We start from the raw sequence: 10,948 nt of genomic DNA, 5'->3' as shown, positions 1-10,948 counted from the left end.
ATTTCACTTCGTAAAAATGAAAATATACCATTTAAGCATACACACCTATCCTTTGCAGGTAACCAAATAGAAAAAAAAATAGAGCATTATAAAAAAAATGACAATAAGTATTACATCACCTCAATCATTGTTCATCCTCTGTAGCGCATTTACAGTGGTACGTAACTTACGTGCTACATCTTAATTAAAAGTAAGACCTTAGAAATTGTAAGAAAAGACATTTGACCATCAGTTTTCACTTAATAGGTGGATCCATTATTTTAACCAATAGATATAATATTAGAGAAAATCTTAAGCTGCCATGTGTTACGCCTTAAAATTTAGACGCAAAGGATATTAAAAATTTTGACAAAAAAAAGCGGATCATCGATTTTCACTTAAATCATTAGAAAAAAAAGGCCCCCCCACTTCGCCCTCCCCTCACATGTGCACAACACAACACTACCCATGTCCCCTCCTCCCCTCCTGTCTCAGCTTGAGTTCTCCACTCTCTCCTTTACCCCTCCTTTTTATAGTGAGAAATAATCAATAATATTAAAACATGCAATTTTTTTAGCTGTTCATCTGATTTCTAATCTAACTATTGCTCTATTCATAATTAAATCAACAATTTAAAGGTTCATATCCTCTATAGTTTTAACTGGTATAAAATAAAATTTAAAATATAAAATACCAATAGGGACTAAATTGAACTATTTGGAGAAAATCAAATAAGTTCGTACCTTTCACTAAAATTAGACAGCCCATTACATGTTCTATTTTTATAATATTTTTTAAATACTTACATGTTAATGGCCTTGCATCTATCCTATACCATAGTATTATGAGTTTGTCAGGCTATTAAGCCACGCTATGGTAGCAGTATAGATATTGTTAGTTGAAAAATTATATTTATTACTATTAAATTTAATTTTTCAAACTCATGTTAACTATATTTTCTTTTAAAAAAGATACTATAGGTCAAACGTATTACAAGGAAGCGATAATCTACGATATGTCTTTGTTAACTTATATGTAAATATGTAACAACTTGCATGAATATAAACCAACTAAGGCTATGTTCGGGAGTGAGGGTTGGGAACCTTCACTTCCCGGCACACAAAATGAAGCAGCGTTTAGCGCGTGATTAATTAAGTTTTAGCTATTTTTTTAAAAAATGGATTAATATGATTTTTTAAAGCAACTTTCGTATAGAAACTTTTGCAAAAAACTCACCGTTTAACAGTTTGAAAAGCGTGCGCGTGGAAAACGAGGAGGAGGAGTTGGGAAGATGTCCTACCGAACGCAGCCTCAAAACTGTTTACTAACAATAACAATAATAGTGCTTTAGGATTTGTTAAAAAAAGCCAATAAACATTCAATTAAACAAGACAAAATATTTTACTTTTAATTTACGTTTAATTCGTTAGATATGTTTTTTTCCAAACAAACTAAATAGATACTTTTGAAATATGAGAGATGTTTATATGGATCATAGATAATTGTTTGTACGAATGAATTAAATATTATATATTTTAAAAGCTAACAAATAGTTTGGAAAAATTATCTAAGCAATACCGATGAAGTAAAATTATGGAGAAATAGTACTTATGAAACATGGCAATGTCATTGAGTTGAAATTCGATCTATATAAGTTTTTCGAACGCAATCTAAAATACATGCCCGCGCAATGCACGGACTATCTTCCTAGTTTTTTTTAAAGTTTGATAATGGTGGTGGGCTGGTGGCGATGTTGGCGAGGGACGATAGGGCGCCCAAATACCTGTAGTTGTTGTAGACAAACTTATGAAAGGCGGCTATCACCGGGCGATTCCGGCGCCGGTTACTCCTCGATCCGCTCCAAGACGTACGAAGAGGTAGTGGCTGCCGAAGCGGAGGTGATGGCTGATGCTCTTGAGGAAGAACAGCGTCTTTCTGCAAGTTGCTGAAGGTGCTGAGCACCACGCGACGCACTCGCAGCTGCTGCACATCCTCCTCGCTGTCCATCAGATCATCAGCATCGCCAGCGCCGATGATTATCATAAACTGATTATTAACAGATAAACCTTCAAAAGGCTGAGAAGTCTAAACTTATTATTCAAAATCTTGTCCTCCATCAATATAAATCACTTCCTATCCTTGAAAGTCAACTAGCTGCCACTTTGACCATCGTTTCAAAAATATTGTCATAAACAATACATCTAGGACATTGAATGAAATAGAAATTGTCAAATAAAACAGTGCAAAGTCAAAATTTCAAGTATTAGAGCAAGTATAATAGTGAGCACCTGAGCTATAAGCCTAATATAAACTTACATGGAGAAGAGAGGTAATTAAAAATCAACGGTATTGGCTCTCATGCAAGAGCTAGTTTATCGCAAGCTCCAAGACAAATATATTAAATATATAAGTGAGAGATAGAGAGAGGAGAAGAAATTTGTAGCCAATCTTATAGCTAATCTATTGGGAAACTATTCTAATCCCTCGAGGGGATGTTCCCTCGTTTGCTTAAAAACTATCTAAGCAGTTATGAAAAATTCTAGAAAAATTTGACAACATTTATACAACACATATATACAACTCCACAAAATCTTAAGTCCAAACTCAACTCACACGTCGAGATATAAAAAAGACAAATTCAGCGTATGAATAGTAGCATACTGTTATATCTAAATTTGCCTTTTTTGTTTCTCGATGTGTATAGATCGAATTTGAACTTAAATTTTGGTGAACTAGTAGGTATCATTATACTTTACATTATTATTTGTTTCAGAATTTTTCACAACTATTTACATCGAATTTGAAAGAAAAAGGTATACGAGGACCCCTCGAGGGACTAGAATCCTCTCCCTAATCTATTATATATATGGGCTAATAGTAGGAAGTGAGCTCTACTATTATCTTTGCTCTTAACAAACGGAGGGAGTATTAAAGCCAAAATACTAATCAAAGTAGTTAATATAATTCGACTGCAGGATATGTTAATTGTTCTTGTCTATATATCCAGTACTACCAATTAATATCTACTACCAATCTGGGTGTAGAGAGGCTAGATTATTATTCCTTTATTTATTTTTCAAAAAAAAAAACTCGCCTGGTTGGCATTGGCTAGCGTCCCCTAAGTGCCTTGAAGATGCCGACGAACACGCTGACGATGGACAAGATGACGCTGATGGCCTTGATGTGCTTGTAGAGGAACTTGTAGACCATGGTCCTTGCCGGCCGGTTCCGCCGGTACGCCTCGATCTGCTCCAAGACGACGAAGTAGCGGCTGCCCAAGCTGAGATGCTGGCCGATGCGCTTGAACAAGTCCAGCGTCTGCGTGTTGCTGAAGGTGCTGAGCACCACGCGATGCCCCCGCAGCTGCTGCACGTCCTCCTCCCTGTCCATCAGCATCGCCAGCGCCGACAGGTACGAGCTCACCACAAAGTCGCCGTAGACGTACGACGCCGCTGCTCCGCTGCTCGTCGCCTCCAGCGCCGCCATGTTCACCAGCCAGCAGGCGGTCACGTCGTTCAGGAACACCGGCGACAGCAGGAACTCGCCGAAGATGCGCTTCTCCCTGACTAGTCTCATCTCATCATCTCATGTCCGCGAACCACACCGCCGTGCTGGCCGTCAGGTTGACGCCGATCTGGGCCAGCTCGACGGCGCTGCTGGACAGCAACGATGTGTTGGCCGCCACGTAGTTGATCTCTCGTTCGGGCATCCGCCATATCTGGCTGAACCGGAGGAGAACGAGGAGATGAGCTGGCCGGTAGCTTTCATAACTCTGCCCGCCATTGATGTCTCTTTTAAGCTTCGTGATGTTTCCACGCTGGCCTGTCGCCCAGACGACGGACCACCACCTGCCAGCTTTGTCTCCGTTCTTGGGGAAGAATTTGTCTCCCAATCCGGCGACGAAATTGCGCACGTCCACATTGAGGAACTCCATCTCCATGAGGGTGTCGAGCACCAGCCATGGGATCTGGTTCTCGAGCAGCATCACGTCCTTGAGGATGGTGTGGTCGGACGCGACCGCGCTGCCCCGGCTCAAGTAGTGCAGGAGGAAGCAGCCGTCGTGACGGCGAACTCGCCGTCGCTGAAGTGCCTGACCTTGTCGTCGTCGTCGTAGCAGTCACGCGCCTTGCCCACGACGGAGAGGAGCTTGCCGTAGACATCTTCCACAGAGGCCGCGAAGAAGTGGTTCGCCGCCGCGAGCTTGGCCTTCTCCATGTCCTGCAGGTGAGGCGGCTCGCCGTGGCGGTAGGGGCCAATGGCCACGACGGTCGGCGCGATGTACCGCTCGTCGGAGCCGCCGATCCCTCGCAGGCCTCGAGGGAACCGGTGGATCTTTCCCTGCGCAATGGCGGCGCCGTGGCTGGCTGCCCTCCAGCAACCGTGTATTCTTGGTCATCCTCTCTTTCATATCCTTCAAAGTGGCTTGTGTGCTTCACCTGGGACGTCGATATATATTGCCACTGCTTCACCGTCAGCCATGGCGGTGGCTAGCTAACTATATATTGCTCACTAAGAAATCAAGTTTGAGGATAACAAAGTTTCAGTTTCCGGCCGGGCTGTCGCGCGCGGCAGGTATTTATAGGGAGCACGCATGCAAGTGCAGTGAAATGTACGTATAAGGTACAGTCGAGCTGTCAGTCAGATACTTAGATTAATGGCTCAAGCATGTTGCTTTGCCTGAGCTTGATCCACGATACTACTAATCTTTATGTAAGCAAGCACTTCAAGTCATCTTCTAGGGGGTATCTGGTTCTTTTTAGGCACCATGTGACACTTTTTTTTTGGCGAAGCAACATGCAGCATTGCAAACTTTAGTTCTGTAGTCATTCAATTCGTTGCTTTTTTTTTTGTTTGGTGCATATATTGTGCTTTAATTTCAAACTACTGAATGCGATATCTGGAGATCGATCAACTAAGGCCATGTTTGGATCATTTAGTCCCTAGATTAAAAACTTTAGTCCCCTATTATTTGGATCTAGGGACTAAGATAGACTAAAGGCACGTGGATCAAAGGAGAGAGAAGAGAGAGGCTGCCATTTTAGGGAGAGAAAAGAGAGACCCTATAAGTACTTTCAAGAGGGACTAATGGATTCTAGTTCTAATATGTACTTGTATTCCTTTTTAGTCATCCATGTTTGAATTCTTAAGGTCTAAAAGGGACTTAAAATAGAGATTAGTCCTATGAACAAATAGAGCCTAAGAAACTTTTGTGATGATGGCTAAAGGCTAAAGCTATTATACGTTCCTTCATTCTGTCTGATTTTCTATCACATATGCCCTGCACTTTTGCCTACGCATGCCTGAGGTCTCTTACACGTTACAAGAAGTCTCATGTCAAGCAGAGCGAGAATTATTAGTGCAGGAAAACCTATACGGAGATGAGGCGGAGAAGTGTAGTATTAATTGATGATGGCGGCCACTACTCTGCAGACGTTGTGGCCGGCCGGTGCCCGTCGCCAGCATCCTTATGTGATGACGACGGTGGTATAATGGTATATAGCAGCTAGCGTACAAGAAGTGGAGGGCTCCGACACTATTCCCGGTCGAGCCCTCATATACGTCTGGGGCTCTAATTAAGATGCTTTGGCGTGCTTGGAGCTGCTTAGGAACAATGCTACATATCCCTATACAGGTTCGAGCCTCCTAGATGATAACAACACTGCTCCTGTGCAGATCAGGATGCCCCATACATGGATGTGTAGATCGGATGCCCTGTATGCGTGCACACCTCGCGAGATTATAGGCTAAAAATAATACATATTTCCCTCCATAGTAAATACTAACCACTTGTCATCCATGAAATTAAGTTAGCAAGATACCAATTTGATCACTATTAAAAATTGGTGTATCTATAAATCTAAAATGATCTATCATATTATTAAACAATCTTAAAAGGAGACATCACATTTCCTGTTGAGGCTATAAATACCATTAATTGGAGACAGAGAAAAAAGTTCAAGCAGAAATACAATTTTAAAGTAACTGAATTTCAGAATAAAAATAAGGAACGTCGAAAGAAAAATCCATATAAAACGCAATATAAGATTAATTAAAATTCAGAATAAAAAATAAAATTTGAAATCCTAAGACAATAAGATGATAATCAGGTGTAAACAAATTAGATAATTTTTGTAATGGTGCTAGCCATGGTATTGCGCGGGCCATAATTGTACTATAGTTATAATGCAACTAATATGTTTTTTTGCGCATGCATAAAAGTAGTGCACATCAATATATTAGAAGAAAAGAGTGTTTGTTTACACAACACAATCAGTCTGACCAGCTTATGCCAAGGGAAGGGAGAAAAGACAAAACAAGAAAAAAAACAAAGGAAAAAAGGAAGAGACTACTATGACGGCTAAACACAACTCCAATCAGCGGGAATGGGGCAGAGCCATACTACCCTCCAAGAAAACCCCAAAACAAGCAACGCTAGCTAACGACCATAGATGGCCCTTAGTGAGGATGGACTCTAGAACCATTGAGACAGAAAAGAGAGCATAGAGTCGAAAATCCTGGAGTTCTGTTCCTTCCAAAGTTGCCAAGATACTAGGAGGACCATGGAGTCGAAGCCGGCACAGAGATGCTCAGGTAAACATACCCTAGAAGAAGGCCACCAGTCCTGAAGCCAGCTGCCACGAGGAGGAGAGAGGGCAGCCCGATCAGAAGGCGACAGCACACAGAGCCATACCTATCGAGCAAACATGCAGTCAAGGAGAATGTGGTTCGCCAACTCAAAGCTCCTAAGTGCAAAAGGGACAGGCCGAGTGGCTATCAATACCACGCTTCTGGAGGAAATCGGCCATCTAGCAGTGCTGCTAAAATGCAAACTAGAGGAAGAACTTGCATTTAGCAGGATCATTCGCGTGCCAGTGAAGAACAACACAGGCAAAAGTGTGCTGGCCATAGAAAAACGCCTGGTATGCCGAACGTGTCGAGTAGCGCTGGTCACTCATCCAACGCCAAATAAGACGATTCCCGACACCCGGCGAGAGCTGAATGTGAAGCACCACATCCCAAACAAGAAGAAACTGGGAGATGACCAGGATAGTGAGGGCACCGCGGATATCAGAAACCCAGGAATTGTTTGCCAAGCCAGAAGCAACCGGGCACGAACCTCGGAGGCGCTGATCAGGCACAACGAAGAGGAGATCTGGAGCCAAGGAGGCCACCGAGCAGACGCCGATCCATTGGTCAGACCAGAAGAGCATCGACTCACTATCGCCCTATACGAAGTAGGTGGATGCCTCGAACATGTTAGAGACGGTCTGCTCGACTAGGGCCTTCAGGACATCGCAGTAAGGATGTCATGAGCGTTGAAGCCAAAGCCAACAAACACGCAGGGCAAACCGTGCCATCCTAAGGTCAGGAATTTCCAACCCTCCGAAAGCTTTGGGATGACAGACATTCGTCCAGGACACCTGGCACTACTCCTATGAGCCGAGTCTGAACCCTTCCATAAGAAGGTGCGACGCTTCTTGTCAATGGCCTTAATGACCTAGACTGGAAGACCGATCGTCATAGACACATGGACTGGAATAGAGGAGAGAACATACTAAACCAACATAGAGTGGCCAGCCAGAGTGGTGAGTCGTCCCTTCCAGGGTGGAAGACAATGGGATACTTTGGGCTTGTTTGGTTGGTGCCCTCAGCTACATGCCTGAAGAAAAGTGCTGCCTGAAATATCCCTGAAATCTTGATGCGTTCGGCTTGATCAGGCAAGCCTAAGATTACTCTGTTTGGTTGCAGGCCTGAGGTCAAGCGTGCCTGAGCTCAAAACACAACCATTGAATGACGTTTATTATGTGAACAAAGCGTAAAAATATAATACATATTCATTTTACAACAGTAATCTCTCATCTATATACACTAGCAGTCCATCCAATTGCACGATGATCACAAGTATCGCTTGCATCTAGTTGACATCGAAGCTTCGAGCAGCAACAGTTGAACGGAGGATTGGGCAAGGGGTTGGTGCGGCATCTGGGGTGTCGGCTACTCGGCTGCGCAGGGCAGCAGGACGGATTAGCAGCGCTAATTATCGGTGGCTGTTGCGGCCTGGAGTTCAGGCGACCAAAATGGGTCGCCTGGCTCAGGCTAACCGCAAGTCAGAAGGAATCAGGCTAGGCAAGGGGTAGTTGATCTCAGGATAGCAACCAAACAAGGTTCAAGCTAGCCTCAGGCTTGTCTTCACTAGGGCAAGTTCTTCTCAGGGCATCAACCAAATAGCCCCTTTATCCACAAGTGGTTGCAGGGCCGTCTTCGGCAACATGCAAACGAACAGCAGAATGCTGAGGTAGGTACAAGGAAAGTCAGAAATCGCGTAGGGAAAGCATGACTGAACCAACTCCAAGTCCTCAACCGAACAACGGATCAGAGTAATCGAGCATTTGACAAAGTTGGTGCATAGCCTGGACGCTGCACCAAAGACAAAGAGGATGCCCTAGATGAACTTAAGATCCTGTCGAACCGGGGAGAGGAAGAGAACCAAATCATCCGCATAGAGGGAGGCGCGCGGTGTCGCAAGGCACGATCGTTGAGCAAAAGGAACCCGCCTGAGTCGGAGGTTTTGCGGAGCATCGCATTGAGCACATCCATGACTAGAATGAAGAGTATGGGAAATAGAGGATCTTCTTGCCAAAGACCCTTCCGGTGAGGGAAGCGTGGACCCGGCACTCCATTGATTAGCAACTAATATATACTAATTTGCTTGTAACTTACCGAAATTGCTAATAGCTCAGCAGGTAAGGAGCACCGCGTATGAAAATCGAAAGTCACCCCAAAAAAATGTCGGATGTTCTTTAAGCAAAACCAATTAAAGATTTATTAACATAAATAGTAGTACTAAAAGAATATTCGTGGACAATTTACTCAAAAACGGCTTTGTATAAGTGTCCAAACGATTAAATCAAATTATATATTTTTTGTTTGTTGGAGAAAGTAACAACGCTTAACTAAGAAAGCTTAATTACTATAGCTCCCTGAGTGCTTTGAAGATGCCAACGAGCACGCTGGCGATGGACAAGATGATGCTGATGGCCCTTATGTGCTTGTACAGGAACTTGTGGACGGCGGACCTCACCGGCCTGCCTTGCTTGAACTTGTTGATCTGTTGCAAGATGTAGAAGTAGCGGTGGCCGAAGCCGAGGTGCTGGCTGATCCGCTTGAAGAAGTCCAGCGTCTGCGCGTTGCTCAGCGTGCTGTACAGCACCTGCTTCGCCCGCAGCTGATGCACGTCTTCTTCCCTGTCCATCAGCATCGCCACCACCGACAGGAACGAGCACATCACGGACGAGGACGAGGACGACTGATCCGCGGTGGTGGCGCCGCCGCTCGCCTCCAGGGCCGCCATGTTCACGAGCCAGCCGGCGCTCACGTCGTTGAGAAAGATCGGCGACAGGGAAAGCTCGCCGTAGACAGGGCCCTCCTTGACGCTCATATCCCCGAACCACTCCGCCGTGCTTGCCGTCAGGTTGACGCCGATCTGGGCCAGCTCGACGGCGCTGCTGGACAGCAGCGACGAGCCGACCAGCCGTACCGAGAGCTCTTCCGTTGGCATGCGAAATATTTGGCTGGACCGGAGGAGGTCGAGGAGGTTCGCCGGCTTGTAGTCCTTGAGGAAGCTGCTTTTATGTGGACTGACCTCGAACAATACGCTGAAACAGGAGGTTGTCAACGAGACTTCGTGTTCCTTATTATTGCGGAGGAACATGTCTCCCACGTCGGCCACAAAACAGCGGACATTTTGCTCCACCTCCATCTCCATGGGCAGGAACTCCATGAGGGTGTCGAGCACCAGCCATGGGACCTGGTTCTCGAGCAGCATCATGTCCTTGAGGATGCTGTACTCCGACGACAGCGCGCGGCCCTCGAACAGCGGCTTCCTTTTCTCCATCATGAACTGCAGGAGGAAGCAGCCGTCGACGAGCATCATGGCCGCGAAGTCATCGTCGCTGAAGCACTTCAACTTCTCGTCGTCGGCGTAGCAGCCGCGCACGTCGCCGACGACGGAGAGGAGCTTGCCGGAGACATCACCGGCAGAGGCGCCGTTCGCGGTTGCGATGAAGCGGTTCATCGCCGCGAGCTTGACCTCCTCCATCTTGTGCAGGTGAGGCTTGCCATGGTGGTAGGGGCCAATGGCCACGAAGGTCGGCACGATGTACCGCTGCTCGTTTGAGCCGCCGATCCCAATCAGGCCTCGAGGGAACCTGTGGATCTTGCCCTGCGCAATGGGGGTGATGTGGCTGCCATCCAGTTTCTGTATCTTGGTACTTGCTTGTGCTTCATCTGGGACGCCATGGCCGACGTCGACATGTATTGCCACCACTTCGCCGGCCATTGGGGCAGCTAAATGTTGCTCTCAAATTATTCAAGATTGACGGTAATAAGCTAATTAATGGAGTAGATATGTAGTTTCAGTTTCTAGGCTGTCGCGGCAGGTATTTATAGCTATCAAGCATGCATGGAACTCTCTGGGATCGAGTGAGATGTACGTATAAGGTACACTCTCGAGCTATCTGTCAGCAGCTGATACTAAGACTGATGGCTCAAGCATGTTGCTTTGCTTCAGCTTGATCGACAAAACTAATCTTTTTGTAAGGAAGCACTTCAAGCCATCTTATAGCTAGGGGGGTATTTGGTTCTTTCAGGCACCTCGCGTGTGACACTTTTTTCGCCAAGCATCGCAGCGGGAAACCGCCTCCGCCCCTCTGCACAGCCGTTTGTTCTAGAATCATTCGTTGCTTTGTTTGTTTGGTGGTGTATATATGCTGCTTTAACTTCACACTATACTGCATGCGATTTCTGGCGATCAATCAGCGAAGAAACTTTTCTGATGATGGCAGAAGCCGAAAGCCCTCGTACGTTCTAAATTTCATTCTCTATGATTTCTGGCAATGTCTTCGTGCAGTCGCGGTGACCGTTTGTGTAATTGTGTACGTGTCGTGGAGATGGACAGAGATCCATAGAA

General features: G+C 45.4%; 1 protein-coding gene and 1 pseudogene across 1 annotated transcript; both read right to left on the bottom strand.

Moving 5' to 3' along the window:
* Positions 1-2,956: 2,956 nt before the first annotated feature.
* On the bottom strand, positions 2,957-4,371 carry LOC107278533 (UPF0481 protein At3g47200-like; annotated as a pseudogene).
* Positions 4,372-8,788: 4,417 nt separating this feature from the next.
* Positions 8,789-10,389, bottom strand: LOC4344546 (UPF0481 protein At3g47200). Its single transcript, XM_015794221.3, has one exon. The coding sequence runs from the start codon at positions 10,316-10,318 to the stop codon at positions 8,951-8,953; it is 1,368 nt and encodes a 455-aa protein (XP_015649707.1). The 5' UTR covers positions 10,319-10,389; the 3' UTR covers positions 8,789-8,950.
* Between the last annotated feature and the right edge of the window lie 559 nt (positions 10,390-10,948).

This window comes from Oryza sativa, chromosome 8 (genome assembly GCF_034140825.1).
Source record: "Oryza sativa Japonica Group chromosome 8, ASM3414082v1".
NCBI classification, from domain to species: Eukaryota; Viridiplantae; Streptophyta; class Magnoliopsida; order Poales; family Poaceae; genus Oryza; species Oryza sativa.
The sequence above is the reverse complement of the archived record's forward strand: the minus strand, read 5'-3'. Positions and strand labels throughout refer to the sequence as shown.

Excerpts from the sequence above, each read along its gene's own strand:
- LOC4344546 (XM_015794221.3), bottom strand. The coding sequence starts at position 10,318 with ATGGCCGGCGAAGTGGTGGCAATACATGTCGACGTCGGCCATGGCGTC.